This window comes from Canis aureus, chromosome 25, assembly GCF_053574225.1.
Source record: "Canis aureus isolate CA01 chromosome 25, VMU_Caureus_v.1.0, whole genome shotgun sequence".
In the NCBI taxonomy this organism is placed as follows: domain Eukaryota; kingdom Metazoa; phylum Chordata; class Mammalia; order Carnivora; family Canidae; genus Canis; species Canis aureus.
This window is the reverse complement of record NC_135635.1, coordinates 22641105-22666840: the sequence shown is the minus strand read 5'-3', so window position 1 is coordinate 22666840 and position 25736 is coordinate 22641105. Positions and strand designations below refer to the sequence as shown.

The 25736-nt window shown below is 37.1% G+C and overlaps 1 protein-coding gene across 10 annotated transcripts in view; it reads right to left on the bottom strand.

Annotated features, from left to right (window-relative positions):
* The window catches only part of DNAI7 (dynein axonemal intermediate chain 7), a 65907-nt gene that overhangs the window by 5902 nt on the left and 34269 nt on the right, over positions 1–25736 (bottom strand). For 9 of the 10 annotated variants that reach the window (XM_077870698.1, XM_077870700.1, XM_077870699.1 and 6 more), the window contains 2 exons: positions 10724–10799; positions 1961–2121 (listed from right to left, as the gene is read on the bottom strand). The exons of the other annotated variant lie outside the window; for it this stretch is intronic. In XM_077870698.1, the coding sequence (XP_077726824.1) occupies positions 1961–2121; positions 10724–10799 (237 nt within the window). The remainder of the gene's footprint in view (positions 1–1960; positions 2122–10723; positions 10800–25736) is intronic. 10 annotated transcript variants of the gene reach the window in all.

The window sequence follows — 25736 nt, the reverse complement described above, 5'->3', positions numbered from 1 at the left end:
TAAAGATACAGATGCAGTGAAACGCCGGGACACCTGCACCCTGATGTTTCTAGCAGCAATGTCCACAATAGCCAAACTGTGGAACGAGCCTCAGTGTCCATCGAAAGATGAATGGATAAAGAAGATGTGGTCTATGTATACCATGGAATATTACTCAGCCATTAGAAATGACAAATACCCACCATTTGCTTCGACGGGGATGTAACTGGAGGGTATTATGCTGAGTGAAATAAGTCAATCGGAGAAGGAAAAACATTATATGGTCTCATTCATTTGGGGAATATAAAAAATAGTGAAAGGGAATAAAAGGGAAAGGAGAAAAAATGAGTGGGAAATATCAGAAAGGGAGACAGAACATGAGAGACTCCTAACTCTGGGAAACGAACAAGGGGTGGTAGAAAGGGAGGTGGGCAGGGGGTGGGGGTGACTGGGTGACAGGCACTGAGGGGGGCACTTGATGGGATGAGCTCTATGTTGGCAAATTCAACTCTAATAAAATAAATAAATAAATAAATAAATAAATATTTTTAAAAAATTTTTTAAAAGATTGTTTAAAGTGGTTACAGTCCAGATTATCTCCCCCAGGCATGCTCTAGTAAGTGCATTCTCATTTGTGGGGAGAATGGGAAAAGAACTGCAATATCATCCCAAAGGGGTGAAAATGTTTAGGGGGCATAAATCATACTGTTTAGGTATAAAGCACAGATAGATATAGATATATTACATACACAAAAATACTATATAACTGTGGTATTAAAATTTCGTGGGGTGGGGGGTTAGGAAAGAAAAGATCTACAAAGTCTCCTTAGAGGGGTAATAATGGGGGGGAAATGCTGAGAAATACCACTCTAATACAAAAATGTACCAAGGATTGAAAAAAAAAATGTACCAAGGTCGTTAATGGGTAGAACTGTGGGTGAGAAGTGCCTGGCAATCTATGTACATGATGTGCTGGAAGAGAAAGTGAAAGAGGTGGAGAAACAGGGAGAATGGGAGGGAGGGGGAAAAAACAGAAAGCCTGGAGAGCAGGGAAGGAAGGAGGAAAGAGCTATGACAACAGAACAGGATATAATTGGTACATAAGCCACCATGAAGCAAAGTTAAAGTAAACAAAGTCACTAACTAGGGAAAATGCTACTATTTATTGAAACAGGAGTGAGGAACTCCTTCAAAAATGATCTAACAACTGCTGTCATCAGCATCCTTACTAAAAGCATGGAACATGCATCAGCAACATTGCCATAACCTGGATCTGTGCTTCTCAAACTTAAATGTGCATATGAAACACCTGAGGGTCTTTTTAAAATTCAGATTAAGTTGAACTGAGGTGAAGTACCAAATTAGGCATTTCTAACAGGTTTTTGGGTGATGCTGATGCTGCTGGTTCATGGACATACTTTACACATCAAGGATCCAGACCAGTGGTTCTCAAACTTTAAGGTGTGTTTTGCTAATACAGACTGCCAAGCCTCATCTCCAGACTTTCTGATTCAGTAAAACTAGAATGGGGCCCATGAATTTGCATTTCTAGAAAATCCCCAGATGATGCCAATGCTTTTGGCCAAGGGACCACATGTTGAGAACCACTGATCTAGACCAGAGTATACAAACTATGGTCCCTGGAAAATCTGGTCCATATGTAAATGACAATAAGGTTTTTATTTACATACGGCTGTCGTATTGTTACAATGGTAGTGTTGCAATGGAGCTGGCATGCCCACAAATATGAAAATATTTACCATCTGACCCTTTACAGAAAAAGTTTGAAAGCCTTTTAAATAGACTATCATTAAGACCAAATTGGCACAATCTAAACACATAAATTCAAGACAGTTTAAAATTAGTTTTTTCCTTTATGGTTAATAGGGTTAAAGGTTAAAGTTCACTAGATGTTAGATTATTTAAGATAAAAGTGTGAGAAATTATTTTACTCATAAATCTGACTCAAAAACCAACCTACTTCTACAATCATCCAGCTTTTCATTGGTTTATACTGTGGGGGAAGCTCCAAAATATCCAAGTGGTACACTCCACCCAGGGTTGTGAATTGGCATAAGTCGACCTCATTGTCTTCAAAGAAAGTCGGTTTTTCAGTAGCATTCTCTATCAGCAACAACTGTGCTAAAATTAATCAGATTAATTCAGTTTCTAAATAAATTGTAACATTTTGGTATTAGGAGGGAAAGGAAAAAATTCTGATACTGAAAAACAAAGTTTTTATTTAGCTACTAAATCTTCAAAAAGTAGTTAATTCAAAACTATTCACAAAGCTAACCTTCAAAATAGTAATAGGGATGTATAGTGGTAGGATAAAGGGGAAGGTTCCATTTATATTTTATATACCAACATTTTAGGAATTTTCATATAATAAGCATGCTACTAATAAAATAAGTATAAAAATATGTTGTATTATAGAAGAGGAAAATAATTTTCCCTCTACCCTTCTGAGTTCTTGGCTGAAACTCCTATAACAAAAGACAGATTAACAAGAGAAAAAAACCCATTCACTTATTAATATGTATTCCTCATGCATGAGAGATACCCAGAGAAAAATGAGTAAACCTGAAGAGATGGCTCAGAATCCTGGCCTATACAGCATCTTCAACCAAATACAACAAATTTGTGGAGAACTGACAAAGGAAAGCAGTTTCTGAGGGTAGAGAAAAGGACTAGTTAGTAAAGTTTGTTATGCAGATTCCCCTTGTCCCCTCTCCAGGCTGACAGGGTTTGAAGCTGTCTCTGGTCATTAACCACTGTCTCTCCTGGTAAAGAGGGGAGGAGGGACACCTTTGAAATTTTATGTCCTACTTTTAGGGAAATAGGGGGAGGGTAAGCAGCTTTTCTTACATCTGCATCTTTTCAATTGCTCTTAACTTAAAATATCCTTATGCCAAAGTAGCATATTTTGGGGTGGCATATTCCACTACCTCTCATTATAAAATAACAAAAAAGTGGCTTAACACAAAATTTGATAACATAATATTTTTTAATTGGACCTTATGGGGCTAAAAATCTGAAAGAAGAAAGTAAAATCATGAAAAAAATAAATTTTGGTCCATATATTAAATTAAAGCTAATTTTTTTTTTTTTTTTAGCAAAAACAGGGCCAGCTCATTAAAAAAAAGGGGGGTGGGGTGGGGATTGAGGCTTAAAAGTGAAGAACTGTATTGTATAATCCCTATTGTTTAGAAATTTTATGGGGAAATTCTATAATTCCATGATTGTCAGTGCATAAGCAAGTGAATATTTTAAGTTACATATCACTAAGACCATTCCCAACTGTCACCAAAACGCTTTCAATGTAGTGTGATGGATAAGAAAGGGAAATCAGACCTCTTATAGGTTTCACTCTTTACTAGCTGTGTGACCTTATGCAATATATGCTAATTAACATGTCTTTTCTTCCCTTCCTCTAAAAAAGAGATATTAGTATCTACCTTATTGAATTTGGGGGAGTTGTAAGTTAATACATGTAAAAAGCTTAAAACAGGTGCCAAACACATAGTAAATCTTAGAAACTGTTACTCTTATTATTTATCATTACAATTTCCCTCTCCCATAAAAGGAAACACCGAGAAACCACTGAGTTTAACCCATGGAGATCAGACACTGAGAATTAATGATGACATGCAAAGAAAGTTCCTGTTAAGCAATTGCCCCTTTTCCCTTGTATACCTTCAATAAAAAGCAGACTTTAATTTTCAAATGTATCTAATTAAGAATCCATTTAACCTAAAAAGAAAGGAAAAAGAGTATTGTATCCAAAATCAGACATTTATGTTTGGTTTTTTTAAGGTTTTTTTTTTAAGATTTTATTTATTTATTCATGAGAGACACACAGAGAGAGAGAGAGACAGACAGGCAGAGGGAGAAGCAGGCTCCATGCAAGGAGCCCGATGTGGGACTCGATCCTGGATCTCCAGGATCACACCCCAGGCTGCAGGCGGCGCTAAACCGCTGTGCCACCAGGGCTGCCCCAAATTCAGACATTTATAATATATACTATTCAGGGATCACCATGTAGAAAACCTAGGTATTACTGACAGAGGTTCATGAACTGACTATATTATCTTAACTCTAAACAGGAAAATTACCTCCTTAGGGTTATAGAAAAGTTATAAAGGTATAAACCTAATTGGCTGCTGACATAAAAGTGTGTTGGAAAAAAGTGAAGTAGACAAGAAGTATGTTATGAAAAAATGCTAAGAAATCTATAGGAAATGGATTCCCTTGGAGTTAGTGGGAAGTGGTGTACATAAATCCCAAACTAAAAGATTTGCAAATTAGACCATCTTGCCATCCAGGTGAGTGAGCTGCCTGGAATGTAGATTAGATTCTCCAGGCCCCTGTATCACCACCTCAGCTGATGCTACATGAAGCAGAGATGAGCTATCTTTGCTGAACTTTGTCAAAAATTGGCATTTATATGCGAAATAAATGACAGTGGAGAGGAGGCAGGATGGTAGAAGAGTAGGGATCCTTGTTTCATCTGGTCTCCCAAATTTAGCTAGATAACTTTCAAACCACCCTGAACACTTATGAATTCAACCTGAGATGTAAAGAAAGAACAGCTGGAACACTACAGAGAGAAAAGTGATCACGTCTTACAAGTAGGAGTGTGAAGAAGAGAAACGGGATATATTGGAAGATAAACAGTGTAGGGGAGGGAGGCTTTGTAAGACACTGCAGGAAAGTGGTGCAGCACTAGGGCATGCAATTGGATCCTTTAAAATCTGCTCCTGAGAGAGTCTTGCCTGCCTGAAAAGTGCTCAGTGGTGAAATAGGGCAAAATTCCAGAAGGAGCAGCAAAGTCTCAATATTCCTGGAGATGCATAAAAAACAGGAGTGCCCAGGAGAAAGCTCAACTTGTGCTATAAACTGCAAATCACAGTCAGATAGGGTGTATTTTACTTAGGTCGTGGTTGATATTTTTTTACTCTACTCACTCATACAGCCATTCTGCACTGGACAAAATAACAATGGAAGGAATGATGCACCACAAAAGAAACAACTGGAAGTAATACTCTCTGCCACAGTTCGAATGGATATCGATTTAAGTAAGATGTCAGAGACATAATTCAACATTACAATGATAAAATTCCTGGTGGCTCTTTAAAAAAGCATAAAAGACTCTAGAGATTCTCTTACTGCAGAATTGAAAACTAATCAGGCCTAAATTAAAAATACTTTAACCAAGATGCAATCTGAACTGGATGCTCTAACAGCTAGGGTTAATGAGGCAGAAGAGAGAGTGAGTGACATAGAAGATGAGTTGATGGAAAGGAAGCTAAGAAAAAGAGAGAAAACAACTAAGAGTCCATGAGAGTCCATGAGACTCTGAAAATTAAGTGATAGCTTGTGAAAGAATAATATTTGTCTTACTGGGATTCCAGAGGACGTGGAGAGAGAGAGCAAGGACCAGAAAATATGTTTGAACAAATCATAGCTGAGACTTCCCTAACTTGAGGAAGGAATCAGGCATACATATCCAAGAGATAGAGAGGATCGCCCCAGAATCAATAGAAACCAATCAACACCCAGACATATAGTAGTGAAGCTTGCAAATTTCAGAGATAAAGAGAAAATCCTAAAAGCAGCTTGAGACAAGAGATTCTTAACTTATATGGGGAGAAACATCAGATTAACAGCAGACCTATCCCCAGAGACCTGGCAGGCCAGAAAGGGCTTGCATGATGTATACAGGGTACTAAATGAGAAAAACATGCAGCCAAGAATACTTTATCCATCAAGGCTGTCATTTAAAATAGGAGAGATAAAGAACTTCCAGGATAGCCAGAAACTGAAAGAATTTGTGACCACCAAACTGGCTCTGCAAGAAATATTAAGGGGGACCCTGTAAAAGAAAAAAGGAGCCCAAAGAAACAATCCATAAAAACAGGGACTGTATAGGTAATACTATGATACTAAATTCAGATCTTTCAATAGTATCTTAACGTGAATGGGCTAAATGATCCCACCAAAGATGTAGGGTATCAGACTGGATAAAAAAAAGCAAGATCCATCTATATGCTGAGACTCATTTTAGACCTAAGGACACCTCCAGACTGAAAATGAAGGGGAGGAGAACCATTTACCATTCAAATGGTCCTCAAAAGAAAGCTGGGGTAGCAATCTTCATTATCAGATAAATTAGAGTTTATACCAAAGACTGCAATAAGAGATGAAGAGGGACACTATGTCATACTTAAAGGCGCTATCCAACAAGAAGACCTAAGACTTATGAATATTTATGCCCCTAATGTGGGAGCAGCCAAGTATATCAATCAATTAATAACCAAAGTAAAGAGACTCATACGTAATAATACCTTAATAGTAGGAGACTTCAACACAGAACTCTCAGCAAAAGACAGATATTCTAAGCAGAACATCACCAAAGAAACAAGGGCTTTGAATGACACACTGAACCAAATGGATTTGACAGATATATACAGAACATTTCATCCTAATGCAACCAGAATACATATTCTTCTCAAGTGCACGTGGAACTTTCTCCAGAATAGACCACATACTGGGTCACATATCAGGCCTCAACCAATACCAAAAGATTGGGATTGTCCCCTGCATATTTTCAGACCACAATGGTTTGAAACTAGAATTCAATCCACATGAAGAAATTTGGAAGAAACTCAAACACTTGGAGGTCAAAGAGTATCCTACTAAAAGATGAATGGGTCAACCAGGAAATCAGAGAAGAATTAGCTAACAAAAATGAAAGCACAACTGTTCAAAATCTTTGGGATACAGCAAAGGTAGTCCTAAGAAGGAAATACATCTCAACACAAGCCTCCCTCAAAAAATTGGAAAAATCTCAAATACACAGGTTAACCTTCCACTTAAGGGAATATGAGAAAGAACAGCAAATAAATCCCAAACCAAGCAGAAGGAGAGAAATAAAGATTAGAGCAGAACTCAGAGATCAAGAAAACCAAGAGCTGGTTCTTTGAAAGAATTAAGAAGATAAATAAACCCCTGGCCAGACTAATTAAAAAGAAAAAAGATTCAAATTAACAAAATCATGAATGAAAGAGGAGAGATCACAAACAATACCAAGGAAATATAAATGAATTTAAAAACATATTATGAGCAACTATATGCCAAAAAATTAGGCAATATGCAAGAAATGGATGCATTCCTGGAAACCTACAAATTACCAAAACTGAAATAGGAAGAAATAGAAAACCTGAACAGACAAATAATGAGTGAGGAAATTGAAGCAGTCATCAAAAACCTCCAAAGAAACAAAAGTCCAGGACCAGATGGCTTCCCAGGGGGAATTCCACAGAACATTTAATGGAAAAATGATTTTTTTAAAGATTTTATTTATTTATTCATGAGAGAAAGAGAGAGAGAGAGAGAGAGAGGCAGAGATGCAGGCAGAGGGAGAAGCAGGCTCCATGCAGGGATCCCAGCGTGGGACTCGATCCCGGGTCTCCAGGATCAGGCCCTGGGCTAAAGGTGGCACTAAACTGCTGAGCCACCTGGGCTTCCCTTAAAGGAGAAATAATACCTATTCTACTAAAGCTATTTCAAAGGATAGAAATGGAAGGAATACCTCCAAACTCGTTCTATGGGGCCAGCATTACCTTGATTCCAAAACCAGACAAAGATCCCACCAAAAAGAATTATTACAGAGCAATATCCCTGATGAACATGTATGCAAAAATTCTCACCAAGATACTAGCCAATAGGATCCAACAGTACATTAAGAGGATTATTCACCATGACCAAGCGAGATTTATCCCTGGGATGCAAGGGTGGCTCAACATTCGTAAAACAGTGAATATGATAGATCACATCAATAAAAGAAAAGACAAGAAAACCATATGATCCTCTCAATAGATGCAGAGAAAGCATTTGACAAAATATAGCATCCATTCCTTATTAAAACTCTTCAAAGTGTAGGGATAGTGGGAACATATCTCAATATCATAAAAGCCATCTATGAAAAGCCCATAGTGAATATCATTCTCAACGGGGAAAAAATGAGTTTTTCCCTTTAGGTCAGGAACATGGCAGGGATATCCACTCTTACCACTGTTATTCAACAGAGTCCTAGAAGTTCTAGCTTCAGCAATCAGACAACAAAAAGAAATAAAGGCATTCAAGTTGGCAAAGAAGAAGTCAAACTCTCCCTCTTCACAGACGACATGATACTGTATGTAGAAAACCCAAAAGATTCCACCCCAAAATTGCTAGAACTCATACAACAATTTAGCAACATGGCAGGATACAACATCAATGCACAGAAATTAGCTGCATTTCTATACACTAACAATGAGAATGAAGAAAGACAAATTAAGGAATCAATCCCATTTATAATTGCACCCAAAACTGTAAGATACCTAGGAATAAATCTAACCAAAGAGGTATAGGATCTATGCTCTAAAAACTACACACTTATTAGAGAAACCGAGGAAGACACAAAGAGATGGAAAAGCATTCCATGCCCATGGATTGGAAGAATAAATATTGTGAAAATGTCTGTGCTACCCAGAGCAATTTACATATTCAATGCAATCCCTAACAATATACAATGGATTTTCTTCACAGAGTTGGAACAAATATTCCTAAGATTTGTACGGAACCAGAAAAGACCCCAAATAGCCAGAGGAATGTTGAAAAAGAAAACCAAAGCTGGGGCATCACAATGCCTGACTTCAAGCTGTATTACAAAGCTGTGATCATCAAGGCAGTATGGTACTGGCACAAAAACAGACACATAGATCATTGGAACAGAATAGAGAATCCTAAAATGGACCCTCAACTCTATGGTCAACTCATCTTTGACAAAGCAATGAAGAATATCCAATGGAAAAAAAAAAGACAGTTTCTTCAATAAATAGTCTTGGGAAAATTGGACAGCCACAAGCAGAAGAATGAAACTAGATCATTTTCTTACATCATACAGAAAGCTAAATTCAAAATGGCTAAAAGATCTAAATGTGAGACAAGAATCCATCAAAATCCTAGAGGAGAACACAGGCAACAACCTTTTTGAACTTGGCCACAGCAATTTCTTGCAAGACACATCTATGAAGGCAAGGGAAACAAAAACAAAAATGAACTATTAGGACTTCATCAAGGTAAAATGCTTCTGCACAGCAAAGGAAACAGCCAACAAAACTAAAAGGCAACTTTTAGACTGGGAGAAGATAATTTGCAAATGACATATCAGATAAAGGGCTAATATCCAAGATCTATTAAGAACTTATTAAACTCAACTCCCAAGAGACAAACAATCCAGTTATGAAATGGGCAGAAGACATGAACAGGCAGTTCTCCAAAGATGACCTACAGATGGCCAACAAACACATGAAAAACTGTTCTACATCACTTGCCATCAGGGAAATACAAATCAAAACCACAATGAGATACTACTTTACACCACTGAGAATGGTTAAAATTAAGAAGATGGGAAACAAATGTTGGGGAGTATGTGGAGAAAGGGGAACCCTCTTACACTGTTGGTGGGAATACAAACTGGTACAACCACTCTGGAAAACAGTGTGGAGGTTCCTCAAGAAATTAAAAATAGAGCTACCCTATGACTCTGCAATTACATCACTGGGTATTTACCCCAAAGATACAGATGTAGATATAGATGTAATGAAACGACCCCAAATGTTCATAGCAGCCATGTCCACAATAGCCAAACTGTGGAAGATATATAAATGATGGAATATTACTCAGCCATCAAAAAGGAGGAATACAAACCATTTACTTTGACATGGATGGAACTGGAGGGTATTATGTGAGTGAAATAAGTCAATCAGAGAAAGACAATTATCATATGGTTTCACTTATCTGTGGAATATAAGAAATAGTGATAGGGAACATAAGGGAAAGAAGGGAAACTGAGTCAGGAAAAATGGGAGAGGAAGACAAACCATGAGAGCCTCCTAACTCTGGGAAACAAAGAGTTGCAAAAGGAGAGGTGGGTGGGGAATGGGGTAACTGAGTGATGGGCATTAAGGGAAGCCACATGATGAGATGAGCACTGGGTGTTACACTATTTTTGGCAAATTGAATTGAAATAAAATATTAAAAAATAAAATAAATGAGAGTTGTTATTTTAAGGCATTGAAAAAAATAAAATAAAGATTTGCAAATTAGACATCACTATCATTTTGACATTTTAAAACTCTCTCCAATTGCGATTTTCCAGGACTGAATACAAAAGTGTTGAGAAATTTATGATTGTGTATGTGTTTGTGAATATTCATTACAACATTGTTTGTAATAAAAAAATTAAAAAGAACTTTATTGTATATCAATGAAGATTTAAATAATGTTCCACTATAGGATGGAATATACAGCTACTAAAAAGCAAGGTTATAATGTGTTCTGATTTAGGATAGTGTTGACTATAATTCATTTAAGTAGAATATGTAGTATGTTCTATGTATGTATGCAGAATATGTTACATAAAATAACAAATATTACTGATAAAAAAGTAATTTTCAAACATTTGTAATGATATATCATGGTTTCATTAAAAATGAAAAGAGAGCCGCAAAGAGAAGAAATACAAATAGGAGAAATTTTTGTTAATATTTACTATTTTAGAAGAGAGATTATGAAGAATTTTCACTTTAAATATATTTCTGCAATATCCGAACTTTTTAAATAATGACCCTGCATTTCTGTTTAAGCAGAAAATCCCAATAAAGTTAAATTCTACAAATGTAATTTAGAAGAATACCTGATAAAACTGTTTCACTTAATAATTTCATCTCCAGTTCACATTTTGTGGCGTCAGATTCTTCCTGGACAAAACTCTACAGAAAACACAAGGACAGATGGGTATGATTGTCAGTGTCTGCTGTAGCCCAGATTCACTCTTCACTCTCTTTCTGCTCCAGTTCCCACTTCAGATGCCTGCTACCTTAATTCTAGGGCCCCAAACTGACACTTGTTCTGGCAGAAAAACTGGACTCAAAAACAATATTTTAAAAATCAGTTAAAATGAGAGCACATCTCCACAGAACTTCACGAGGGCAGGAGCGAGTCTGCTAAGATTCTCTGATGACAACCTTCAAGTATAAAATAGACTAGGAAACAATGCAAGCTATAAAAATTATTTATATTTGCATTTTGATTTTAGCCATCTTTTAGACTTTGCTTGATTTTGGCAATCAGCTCTCTGATAGAGTAATTCCAAAGCCTGCTTTTGGGTGAGCCTCTCAAGGAAATTAAAGATGTCATGCACCAAGTAATGTAAAAAATACTATAGTGTAGTGTAGTAAAGTGAATATTTCAACAGGAAGCCATAAGATATAGAATGTATATCTAAATCTGCCACTAACTTACTTTTGTAACCTCGAGCAAGTCATTGACCCATTTTGGGCCTCAAATTCCTGCTCTAACAATATATTTGGTACTAAACTGTGTGACAGACATAACAACACATCTTGTAAACAATCCTAGGAGATGGCTATTATCTTCATTTTACAAAAAAAAAAAAAAAAGAAAACTGAAGCTTAGGGAAATAACTGTTCTAAGATTCAAAATAATAGAAGTAAAGAATTTTGTACACAGTAAAGCACTATATAAATGCAGTGTTGTTACTGTAAAGATTTAGTTTGTGTGTGCTAATATTTGCAAACTGAATGATATCCACCAAACTTCATTTGACCCCAGATACCATCTATACTTCTAGAGCAATAGAAAAACCTTGTACCAGAATTTTTAGTGAGAAGCTTAAAGCTAGTTAACCCCACCACGTCTCTCATCCTCAACCACCATACAAAGCCAAGTCTCCCTTAATAAATTATCCTTTCCCTTATTACTGTCGCTGCATTTCCCTGTGTCTTCCTCTTGACCAGTTTTAACACTACTGCATTCTCTGCCAACCCTTTTCATTGCACCTCTGAAACTTCTCATTTACTAACTCATTCATTCAAAGAATTTTAACAGACTGCCTAAATTGTACAGGTATTGACAGATACTAGGAATAAACAACAACAACAAAAAGATAAGGTCCCTGACTCAAGGTGCTCCCAATTTATTAAGGAAAACGGTAAACAAATAATTATAATACGGTATTGTGGGTACTATAGTTAAAAAGTCCTCCAGAAGAGGAATATAAAGGAGAAACCATTGATTCTGTGGGAAAAAAATATTACGTGAGAGGATGAAGATAGGAAATGCTACCCAAAGGTGGTAAAGTTTGAACTAAATCTTGAAAGATAATTAGGAAGAATAATGGGATAGAATTCCAAGTGTGCGTAAAGGCAGAAAGTTATGAAGCAAAACAGAGTTCCAAGCACCTCAAGTACTCAGGTATGGCTGAGGTGAGAAATACTAAGAGAATGTAAAAATTTTAAGGTGGAGAGAGGCAGGAGCCAGAGTTTAGGGTTAAGATGACACTCTAAAGAGTACAGTTTCTCCTGTGGGTAAAGAAAGCTCAGAAAAGACTTAATAGGAAAGTGACATGAAGATGTTTGTATTTGGGCAGCCCCAGTGGTGCAGTGGTTTAGCACTGCCTGCAGCCCAGGGTGTGATCCTGGAGATCCGGGATCGAGTCCCACGTCGGGCTCCCTGCATGGAGCCTGCTTCTCCCTCTGCTTGTGTCTCTGCCTCTCTCTCTCTCTCTCTCTCTCTCTCTCGGTCTCTCATGAATAAATAAATAAATAAATAAATAAATAAATAAATAAATCTTTTTTTTTTTTTTTTTTAAAAAGATGTTTGTATTTGGAAACGTATTCTGGTGGCCCGCTGAAGAATGGATTCATTGGTGGAGAGTAAGAAGCCCAAGGCAAGAGGACCAGGGACTACCTCAAGGTAGAAGTAATCAGATTCATTAGAAGGAGCATATATGACACAGAGATGACACACAGATGACACGGAGGTAGGATCAACGTAACTTGGAAGGCAAGTTGATAAAGAAGACAAGACATAGGTGAAAGCCAATTTTCAGGTGTCTGGCTTAGGTAATAAGGTGGATGGTGGGTGATACAATTATCAGGAAAAGACAAGGAGGAAGGACAGGTTTGGGGGAAAAGTAACGAATTCAGCTGTGGATATGTTGAATTTCAGGTGCCCATGGACATCCAGATGGCCTTTAGCACTATCATTAACAAGCCAGTTGCATTTCTTTCTTACAGGAAGGATTATGATCATTAAAAATACCAAAGATACCAGGCCAATAAGCGAGGCAGGCTTTCCAATTCACATCTTCAAAAAGTTAAGGATTCTTCAGAGTTTAGACCAAACTGATTTCTTACCTTGCAGGAAAACTAAGAATTTAGATTTCTGAAAGGAATTTTTACCTTGATAGCCATAGTACTGCAGCATGAAACAACAGGAATTTATCAGCTTCTATGTTATCACATAGTAGAATAATCTTGTATTTAACACATTGACTTTACCTAATTCAGAATTTTTATTATTTTATGGTACTCTTTAGCTCAACTGACTCCTTTTTTAAAGCTAGACTTCTTTATTCAAGAAGCAATATGTCAGGTTATCTTCTGGTGCAACCTCCTTAATCTTGCTAACCACTCCAGAACGTTTTCCTGCCATTGCAGCTGCACCATCAGAATATAACTCCTGCACAAAACATAAGCTCCAAACTGCATCTGTTGACAATATAATCATAATTTTATACATTATAAAGCTCCTTGTGTTAGTTGGCAATGAAGTTGAAAAAAATTGCTTTTTGGGATGCCTGGGTGGCTCAGGGGTAGAGCGTCTGCCTTTGGGTTAGGGTGTGATTCCGGATTCCTGGGATCAAGTCCCACATCGGGCTCCCTGCATGGAGCCTGCTTCTCCTCTCTCTGCCTGTGTCTCTGTGTCTCTCATGAATAAATAAATAACATTTTAAAAGAAAAGAAAAAAATGCTTCTTTCTTCATGTTATTATCATCATGTTTATATCTGATAATAAAAAATCCTGTTTCATCATAATTGTTTTATAAAATCAGCTATTTTCCATGGATTTTTTTTCTTCTCCAAATAAACTTTAGGGTGTTTTTATTAAGTTTCAAAAATTACCAACTGGAATTTTTATTGAATTGTACTAAATTTATATGTATAATAAATCTATAAAAATAATACTTTCTAAAAAGAATTCCAGTTTGCCTGGAAACATTGACAGAATCTGATAGAGAAGGTAGCTAAAGTATAACTTTTCAATGACACCTTGGCTCAGTAGATACTGGAATTGGCTTATAATATGGGAAGAACTTCATAGAACACTAGCAAAGTATTTTTTGTTGCAACTTGATAAATGAGCAGATATTTTAACATGGAAAATTTTTAATACATATGTGATTTGAATTTGATATAAAATGACCTGGATCATGAATAAGATCCATGGAAACAGAATAGAGATTCCAGAAATAGATCTCATGATCCACTTGGGAATTTAGCATTTGGCATTTCAGATCAATAGGAAAAGCCTAGGTTCATATGGTAAGTGTTCTGAGACAGTTGGCTAAGATTTGAAATAAAATAAATTTAGATTCTTCCCACTTTACACCAAAATAAATTCCAGATGGATAAAAGATTTAAATGTAAAAACATAACTAAACCAATCAAAAGCCACAAAAATCATGAAAGTATTTAACAAGAACACAAAAGACTGATACTAACAATTATTAGTGCAGCAGGCAATCTTACACATATATTGCACATCTGCCAAACATCAGCATTGATACAACTTCATCTAGAATTCTGCTGTCCATCAAAAGAAGAACATCTATATAAAGGAAGTTCACTGATCTGAAATCCAATTTTTTCCATCAAAAGGTGATTTAAATTTAGCGCTTCAGAATAAATTGTTTGAATTGGCTCTTCATACAGAATTAGAGTGAATTTTGAAAATACAGCATCATTTGCTTCATTTTGTTTAAAAGCTAAGAATGATTATCCTGAGTTTGCTGAATTCTCACTTATTCCTGTGGCTTTAATACCATCTGTAGGCCAGGGGTTTCCAAATCTATGCTAACGATGCTCTTTAGGACACACACAATCTGTACTTCTCTACAAGTGCAGAGCACAATCTGCACACGGACACGTAGCTGCGCCTGACTTGGCTCAGAACTCCAGGTTCACATCTGCCCACTTGACATTTCCATTTGTGTGTCCCAAAAGTGCTATGACCACAATAAAACTTTTGTTTTACTGTCACTGTCAACCAGTTCAGCCCAGTTCTGTGCATCTCAGTAAATTGCACCACCATCTGTTTAGTTTCCCAAAATAAAAACTCCGCAGGATTGTTTATTTTACCTGCAAAACATATCCCAACCATATTCACCTTTCCATGTCTCTTACTACCACTTTCAACCAAGCACCACTGCCTCTCATACCTCCCCAGTGCTATTTAATCAGATGCTGGGCTTCCACTCTGGCCCTACACAATCCATTCTCTACATAGTAACGAGAAAACCTTCCAAAGCTATAAATCAGATCGTGCCACCCTCCCACTTAAAATCCTCTAATGGCTTTCCATTACATTTACAATAAAATCTTAACTTCTTTCTCTGGTCTGCAAAACCCTGCTTCTGGCTTCTGCTTTCCTCTCCAATGTCATCACATACCACTTTCCTCCTTGCCACCATATATCAGTCCACTGGCCTTCTTACCTGGCACTCAGTTCATGACCTTCGCAGTAATGGTAGTCTCAGACTAGAATATATTTACCCTATTACATATCTGATTCCTTCTAGTCATTCTCAGCTTAAATAATAACTCATCATATAAGCTCTCCCTAACTGAGTTAGGGACAAACAGGGCTAGGAAGGGCTAGGTAGGGGGCCATAGAGTCAGGCTCACAGAAATCCCCAAAATGCTGAGGTGTAAGGAAACCAGAGATAAGGGAACAAGCCAGGCCACCCTGCCCTAGGTGTGGGCAAGGAGGGTGTCTTTTTATGGCAGTCATCTGTGACCAACAAAGAATAACCGGACCCCAAAGAAGCAGTAAACCATTAAAGATGTTATCACCAGTCCTAATTCAAACCAAGACAGCACAAGACTCTCAAGGTCATAAGCCAGTCAGTTCTCAATAAAAGACTGCCACTAAAAGCCCTCAGTGGAAACCCTGTCAGGACTCTTCTCATTTCTGACAGATTTCTCTCTTTCTTTGCTTAATAAACTTCTATCGCTTTACTCACTCTCCATTGTCTGTGAGATTCATTCTTTGACTCCGTGAGACAAGAACCTAGCTCTCTTGTATCCTTACCACCCAATCTAGTCTCTATACCAGTCACTCCCATAATCCTGTTTAATTCGGTGCATGACATTTATTACTATCTGTTTTCCATTTTTTAAAATTTATTGTTGGTTTCTCGTGACTTGGGTATAAATCATCAGAGCAGGAATCTCATTTGTCCTTTCATAAGTATCTTTTGAGGGCAGAACAGTACCAGCATACATAGGTAGGCATTCAATAGATATTTATTTAGTAAAGAAATAAGTACAAGGTCCATGATATGATCATGAAAATGGGTTGCTGAAGTAAATTTGTGGGAAGTTGAAGGTTGTTGAATGTTAATGCTATATTTTTTACAGGAGTTATTCTCATGGATTTAAAATTTATCCACAATGATACCAAGAAGTACCCAAATCTCTAAGAATATTTCACGTCCTCACGCTTTTCCCCATAACCAGAATAATTTCCTTTCCTTCTCATCTAAACTTCTCCATGTCTATCAAAAGATTTAGTCCAAATGTTACCTCATCAGAGAAGACTTCCATTTCTATTCATTCTATTTTTCCTTTGGATTAACTGTAATCTCTTAACTCCCACCCGTAATCTCTCTCATTACACATATCCAAATATATGGTAACAACTGTTACAAGATGGTTAGCTCATTGAAAATAATGATCATGTTGAATTTCTTATAGAAGTTACTTCATAATGTTTCATATATACTATATGTACTCATATTTATGTTAAATTTTATATCTGTTTAGAGTATCTTAAAGATAAAGACTATTTCTGGGCACCTGGGTGGCTCAGTTGGTTAACATCTGCCTTCAGTTCAGGTCATGATCCTGGAGTCATGGGATCGAGCCCCATAATGGGCTCCCTGCTCAGTGGGGAGTCTGCTTCTCCCTCTGCCCCTTATCTTGGTCATACTCTCTATCTCTCTCAAATAACTAAATAAAATCTTAAAAAAAAAGACTATTTTTAATCTGAACTTTCAAAAGTTTAAAAGCCCATATATTATGCATGTCCCTTAGATCACTAAAATATTTTTAAAAATCACTAAAATATATTTTTTAAAGATTTTATTTATTTATTCATGAGAGACAGAGAGAGAGAGAGAGAGAGGCAGAGACACAGGCAGAAGGAGAAGCAGGCTCCACACAGGGAGCCCAATGTAGGACTCAATCCCGGGATTCCAGGATTATGCCCTCAGCTGAAGGCAGGCACTAAACCACTGAGCCACCCAGGGATCCCCAAGATCACTAAAATATTTCTGAAGGTGGTTATCTTTTTTAAAAAAACAAAATTTCTCTTAAATGTGTGATATTTAAATTAGGCTTTTCTAAAAATTTTGTAAAATATATAAATTGGGAAGACAGTATTACTCAATACCTACAATTTTATTGTATTATTATATTTAAATTAACTAAAATATGGTATTAAGAGCCCTCTAGTGGCAAAGTAGATCTATAAATAAATAATTTGGATCATCTTCTAAATCTAAGAGATTTAATTCTTTTCACAAGGTGCTAAATACTTGTTATTTGTAATCATATCACATATCACGCACAACTCAGGTACTCTGGGTAATTCCTACATTATTATATAAATAATCTGTCTTGCAATCAGCCTCTAAAACATTAAAAAGATACGGGAAATCTATTTATATTAAAATATACCAACCAAAAAATTTAAAGATAAGCAGTTTACCCTAAATGAAAAAAGTTGTAAAAATACAGAAATTTCTTCCTGTGAAGCCAAAATATAGTACGTTTTCCTACTGATACTACAGGTAGCCCCTCATTTACCCATATGCTTACATAAATACATGTACACAGATACATATAAATTAAATTTCATGAATTTACCTGCCAGTTTAAAAAATTTAGAATACACTTGCCAAACAAATGAGTGTTGTGAATGACAATGAGGGTTATGGTAGTCCCTGTACTGCTGTGATTATAAAGGAATACAAACCTAACTGCCCTCCGTATGTATTACTTCAATTTCACTCTTGAGTTCCAACTGGACTGCAAGGGGCACACTTCCTGAGGCTTTGGAGTGGAAGCAAGGCCTCCTTATCACCACTTGTACTATGTCAGATCACTACCGGGATCAGAACTGCTGAGGAGAGGGTCCCAAGAATCTCTAGTGACAAGCTTGAAGATTCCCTAAAGATAGCATAAGTGGTTCCCAACACACTCAACTGTAATTGAAAGAGTCTTAAGCATATCCAATACAGAATAACTTAAATGGGAATAGTGGTTGATTCCTTGATATGGGTGGCTGTTCTTATGTAGGTTGTTTACAACAAATTAGACTCAAGTCAGGGCTTACTTTTAATCACTTAACCATACATTCATTCACTTATCTCATTCATTCAATAATAAATGTTCATTGAGTCCCTATCATATACCAGGCCCTGTGCCTACAGTAAATTCAAACTCCATCAAGATATTCTTGTCCTTAAGATCATAATTATTGTTTAAGATTAAGATAATAAAGCATAATAAAAATGGAGTAGAGACATCTAATTCAGCCTGAAGGGGAAAACTTTATGGTAGCAAAATTTAAGGTAAGCATTTAAAGACAAGAAGTTAGGTACAGTGGATGAGGGTGATGGATGGAAGAGAATTTCACAATGACAAAAAAGCAAATGGGGCACCACAGAGGCTTATGAAATTTCTTCCTTTGAAAGAATGAAAGAAAGAAAAGAAAGAAAAGAAAGAAAGAAAGAAAGAAAGAAAGAAAGAAAGAAAGAAAGAAAGAAAGAAAGAAAGATTCATTTTCTATTAGAAAAGTAATGTGAAAAAATAAAAAAAGTAATGTGTATTTAGTACTTGCTTATTGAAAATTCAAATAATACAGAGTATAAAGAAAATTTAAAAATTACTGATGCTATAGAATCATCTCACCTTTCTCAAACTCCCCACAACCTGATCACCAAGATAGCCACTGTTTGGTGACTAGGTTTCCAGACTTTTTTCTATGCATTAACAAGTAACAGAAATCCACTCACATAACAGAATCCTATGGCTAATACGATTTAGTAACTTGAACAAATATCTTAATACATTTTTGGTATCTTTCTATATAATAGCACATACGTTCCAGTTCAAGATGTAGGGGAACTTGAACCAACCCCTAGACAGGCACATCAAAACTACAGCTACTTGGAACAGTTTCCTCTGGGGCTAAGGGGTGGGGAGCCCAAAACTAGCTGAGTGACTCCTACACATTGGGTGAATGAGGTAAGAAAGGCTGAGACACAATCTTGCTATGAATCCCACCTCCATGCAAAGACCCACAATCAGGAGGGAATGCATAAACACTATCTTCTCTAGGGCTTAAGTATCTGAATCCCACATCTAGCATCCTAACTTTTAAAACCTGCAATTGAGAGACCAGCCCCTAAACACTTAGCTTTGACAGCTGATGGGGCTTGCATCCACAAGGCTATAGCAAGCTGAGAAAGGGTTAAAAGGTTCCTGGTGTAGGACTTACCAACCCCAGGGCCCAGGCAGAAGAGGCTGACTGAAAATCACCCAGACTTTCTGTGAAAGAGGTTTATTTGCTTATCTTAAAGTATAGACCTAAGGGCCAGGCATCTAATTTAATACACATCTAGGGGCCTACTAAGTTACTCAAAAAACAGAGGCCAGTGGGTACCATCTCTGTTCTCCCTCCGTCTAGCTCCAGGTTCCACTATTTCCCAGAGAGGAGCCTGTAACCTTTTTCTGTGTGTGATTTTTGCAGCCACCACCCAGGGGACACTTTAGATTGCCTGGCTCTCGTGACCAATAGGACTCACTCACAACTCCCACGGGACTATAACAAATAGCCAGTTCTTAACTGGCTACCATCCCCAGGGCACAGCAGAGAGGCAACAGACCCAGGAGCTGTCTTTTGTGAAAGAGGCCTATTAGTTTATCTTCAGAGTTGTGGCCTGAGGGGCAGGCTTCCAATTAAACACACACCTAAGGGCTAACTGTAATCCTCCCCAGAGACTACAGAAGGTGGTTGGTCTCTCTTTGCTACACTCTAGAGCACCAGTATTTAGCAGAGGAGCCCTTGCATATATGCCTGGTGCCAGAGTTTTGCATCTAGTTCCCTGGTTTTTGTGGCTGCTGCCCACAGGATGCTGCTTTGATTGCCTGGGTCTGGTGGCCAACAGGGCTTGTATTCAGGAGTTCAATAAAACAGTTGCAAAGAAAGAGAGAGTTCTTAACTGGCTATTACCCCAGGGCTTAGCTCAGAGGGAGCAGACAAAAATATCCTTCTCTCAATATTCCCCTGAAAAATGTATATTTGCATACTTTAAAAACTGCTGCCTGAAGCCTGGTTTCCAATTAGCCTGAACCTAGGTGCTGACTGAGACCCTCTTGTTTGGGAAACTGATAGATCTTGGTGCATCCTCAACTACTGAGAGCCACTAAAAAGACTGTAGGCTGCTTTGGACAATCACAAAAGATCAAGAGACATCGGAGAGCTAGGGAAGGGTTGAATGATACATTTTATCTGCTACATGAAGCCATTCCAAGACTGGGGGAGATGGCTGTTTAATGCACAGAAACCAACACAGAGAGTCAAGTAAAATGAAGAAACAAAGGATATCACCTCTTAGCTTAGAATAGCTATTTACAAAAAGATAATAAGGGTTGGCAATGAAGTAGAGAGAAAAGAACACTTGTGCACTGTTGGTGGGAATGTAAATTGGTGCAGCTGCTATAGAAAACAGTCTGGAGCTTCCTCAAAATAATTAAAAATAGAATTACCATATGATCCAGTAATTCTGCTCTTGGGTAGAAAGGAAATAAAAACACTAACTTGAAAAGATGTATGCACTGTTATGTTCACTACAGCATTATTTACAGTAGTCAAGACATAGACATAATGTAAGTGTTTACTGATGGATGAATGGATAAAGAAAATTATGGTACATATAGACAATGGAATATTATTAAGCAATAAAAAAGGAAATCTTGCCATTTGTGACAACATGGATGGACCTTGAAGATCATATGAAATGAGTCAGAGAAAGGTAAATATGGATAATCTCACTAATATGTGGAAGTTCAACAAAAACAAACTTAGAGGGCAGCCCAGGTGGCTCAGCAGTTTAGCATCTGCCTTCAGCCCAGGGCAATCCTGGAGACCGGGGATTGAGTCCCACATCGGGCTCCCTGCACAGGGCCTGCTTCTCCCTCTGCCTGTGTATCTGCCTCTCTGTGTGTGTGTGTGTGTGTGTGTGTGTGTGTGTGTGTCTCATGAATAAATAAATAAAATCTTAAAAAAAAAAATCAAACTTAGACACAGAGAAGAGGCTGGTAATTACCAAAGGTGGAGGGGGTGGTGGTGAGTAAAATGGGTGAAGATGGCTAAGGAGTACAAAACTCCAGTTATAGAATAAGTCCTGGGGTTGTAACGAGCAGCATGGTGACCGTACTTAATAATACTGTATTGTATATTTGAGTGTTGCTAAGAGAGATCTTAAAAGTTCTCATCACAAGAAAAAAAAATATTTGTAACTATGTGTGATGATGGATGTTAATTAGTAAAGATATCAAATCATTATGTTGAATACCTGAAACTAATATGTCAATTTTATCTCAATAAAAAATTTTAAATTAAAAAAATATAGAAAATCTGTATCATTATTTTGAATGGCTACTAATATTTGACTGTTGACTATTTGGTAATTACTTCATGGACTATACTTGCTACTATAAAAATATCTCGGGGATCCCTGGGTGGCCCGGCGGTTCAGCACCTGCCTTCATCCCAGGGCCTGATCCTAGAGACCCAGGATCATGTCCTGTGTCAGGCTCCCACCATGGAGCCTGCTTCTCCCTCTGCCTGTGTCTCTGCCTCTCTCTTTCCTTCTCTCTCTGTGTCTCTCATGAATAAATAAATAAAAATCTTTTTAAAAAATTAAATAACATTTTTTTAAATCTCAAAAAACACTGTAACACATTTTTACCTGTCCTATTATTTCATAATAAATTACTAAAATTAAAATCACTGATAGGTACATTTACATAGTAGCAAGCTGCCCTTCAGAAAGACTGTAAAAGTTTACATTTCTAACAGTATGTGAAAATGCCTCCTCCCCCTCATGTTCAATTTGAGAAGACAGGTTATAATGATGCTTCCAGTTTGATCACTTATTTGATTCAGTATCTTTGAATTTTTTCATTAGCTAGTTGCATATCTCCTCTCATCTGCCTACTCAAGTCCTTTGCCTAATTATTTATTAGGAAATTATCTTACCAATTTGTAAGAGCTCTCTATATTAAAATATTAACCCCTTGTTTTACATATTTAGTTTTTTCATTTTGTTATCTTCCAACTTTGTTCATAGTGAGGTTTATTTGACTATACAAATGGTTGAATCCAGTGAATCTCCTTTTATGGTCTTGATTTTGATGTACTGATAAGAAAAATCTTCCTGTAAAGGTAATAACTTTCCTATGTTCTCCTCATATATTTTTATCATTTTGAGTTTTGATTAGTTTGTTTTTCTATTTAAAACTTTAATGTTATTTTTTAATCTGTAGAATGAAATACAAATAAAAATTGATTTCAGATCCTACGCCAATTATTATATCAAACTCCTTTCCCTTCTCAATTTCTGGAACTTCTTTTATACAGATTTTGAACCTCTTACTTCTTCCCATCCTGTCTTTTACTCCCCACCCCCATAAATTCCATCAAATTTTCTTTATCCTCCTCTTTCAAGCTGCTGATTCTCTTTATATATCCAATGATTTTTGCCCCCTGCAGATTACTCGCACCTACAAAAGGTGGTTTACACTGTTCAGAATTAGTGACAAGTATAGGCCCAGCTAACCATTGTTAAAATCTGCTCTCTCTCCTTTCCTACCCAGCTTACCACAGCAAGTGCCTGGGGGATTCTTCATTGTAAGCAGTTACTGCTCCCCAGACCTGCCCCTGCCCCATCAATCTTCCCTCAGCACAGGAGATGGCCTTTCCCTCCTGCCTTGGCACACTTAACATTATTATGGGATTCATCTGCTTCTGTGGAAATCATACATGCTTTAGCATTATTCATATTAACATTCTCAGAATGCTGTGGAGGTTTTGGAAGGATGATAGAGCACATGTGCATAAACATCTATAGACATGCTAGTTCGGTGTGATAAAAGGAGTGGTTCCTGGAATTAGGGGTGCTAAGTGAATTAATATTACTCTTCTTTTGGGCAATTTTCTCTTTTCAACTCCCTTAATAACCGTGTTTCCTCTGATGTAGGAACAAATTAGGGGTAGATGGGGCCAGGCGGGGAAATATAAGAGAAGGGCCCAAAGTCAGGTTCCCAGGAATCTGTGGGCTCCCATAAACCCCAAGGACACCAAGAGGCCCAAGAGTCAGGCTTCTACCCATTCCAAGGAAACAGAAATAAAGCAGCAAAAACTAAATAAATATATATATATCTGGCTCCCTAGCTCCAAAATGTCAGGGAGTATCTCCCTTTGATGGTTACTAAGAAATCACAAAAACTCACCAGACCACAAAGAAATAACTCATTAAGGTGTTATCAATAGTCCCCAAGACTGCACAAGAATCTCAAGGCCCTGGGCTCCCTGGCTAGGTTCTCAATTAAAGACTGCCACTAAAAGCCCTCAGTGGCAACCCTGTTGGGACCCCTCTCACTGCTGAGAGCTTTCTCTGTATCTTTGCTTAATAAATTTCTATTGCTTTGCTCACTCTCCATTGTCCACGAGATTTTCTTCGACTCTGTGAGACAAGAACCTAGTTAGCTCTCTTGTATCACTTCCAGCCAGGTTTCCTTGTGTACCATTCACACAACTGTTAGTCAAGTTTCCCCAAGCTGTGGTAAAGTTCCACAAAATAAAACTATTTCTTCCATACCACTCATCCTGCTGATCTTTACTCTGGGTTTCCTAGACTACTTATTTGAGGATAGCTTCAACATTCCATGAAACATGCATTTTACCACTGGGTAGAATGCTTTTTCTGGACATACTATCGTGGCATTATCAATATCAGTCATTGGCATACCTTTAGTTACAGGTTGAAAGTGTTCTAGAAAACATAAATAATAACAGAAAAACCAGATGTGATCACATGGTAAGAGCTATTTGAACTGTGGAAAGCTTAGTTTGGTACCTCTGAGCTCACTGGCTGAGAGTAAAGGAAATAAGTCCTTATTGTAACAAAGAACAGACCTTGAGAAAAATCTATAATTGTACTGTCTGGCATTATAGTGAATTTATATGCTTATATTTTCCATATAAAATTATTTTCAACATTAACAGAACTATAATAAATCCTTACTACATAAGAAAGAATTGTTAGCCCTGTAAATTCAAATAACCCATCAAATAATGTTTTCTAATTATTATTTCACAATTGTTAAATAATGTGAAATTCTTCAATAAAATGTTGATAAGTTTTCATTAAATATTAACTATAATCAAAGGTCTTGACTATGGGGAGGACTTGTCCAATATTTTGAATCAGATCAAGACCAAACATTTTTAAATACTTGTTTCATACAACAATTTTGTTGCCTTGTTTTTTAATTTGTCCTGTTTTCATGAATGTTCAACCACAAATCCTGTCAAATTTTGGGTTGATAGGTTTTTGTTTTATTTTTTACTATATATTTGCTGTTGTGAAGTCAGGGTCCATTTACTCATTCTTTATTTTTGTCCCCTCAGAAATCAGTATTTCCATCCACCACATTTTATTAGCTAAAGCAAGTCCTAGTCATGCCTAACTTCAGGGGGGTGAGGAGAGTAATCATCCCATATGTTCACAAAAGGCAGAACTGGAAATATTGTTGAACTCTATCTAGGGGAGCTACCACGTCACCTAAGAGGTAAAATCTTTTTTTTTTTTTTAAATTTTAAAAGCTATTGTATTGCTCACAGAACATTTATTTTAAGTGACAAGTTTTTTTTTTTTAATATTTTATTTATTTATTCACAAGAGACACAGAGAGAAGCAGAGACACAGGCAGAGGCAGAAGCAGACTCCATGCAGGGAGCCCGATGTGGGACTCGATCCCAGGACCCCAGGATCACGCCCAGAGCCGAAGGCAAACACTTAACCGCTGAGCCACCCAGGGATCCCAAGTGACACGTTTTTAAAGAGCAAATTGTTTCCGACCTCTCTAAAATATCAGTTACGTGCAGGTTTCTGGGTTCTTCTTCTCTATTCCTTTTAATTTTTACATGGTTGTAATCATACTCTAAATACTATTCTTTGTATTGAACATTATGTCATAACCATTTTCTTTTTTTTTTTTTTTTTTTTTTTAATTTTTATTTATTTATGATAGGCATACAGAGAGAGAGAGAGAGAGAGAGGCAGAGACACAGGCAGAGGGAGAAGCAGGCTCCATGCACCGGGAGCCTGACGTGGGATTCGATCCTGAGTCTCCAGGATCGTGCCCTGGGCCAAAGGCAGGCGCCAAACCACTGCGCCACCCAGGGATCCCTTTTTTTTTTTTTTTTTTTAATTTTTTTTTTTTTAAATTTTACCATTTTCTATTTTGCTAAAGAACCTTCATAATTTT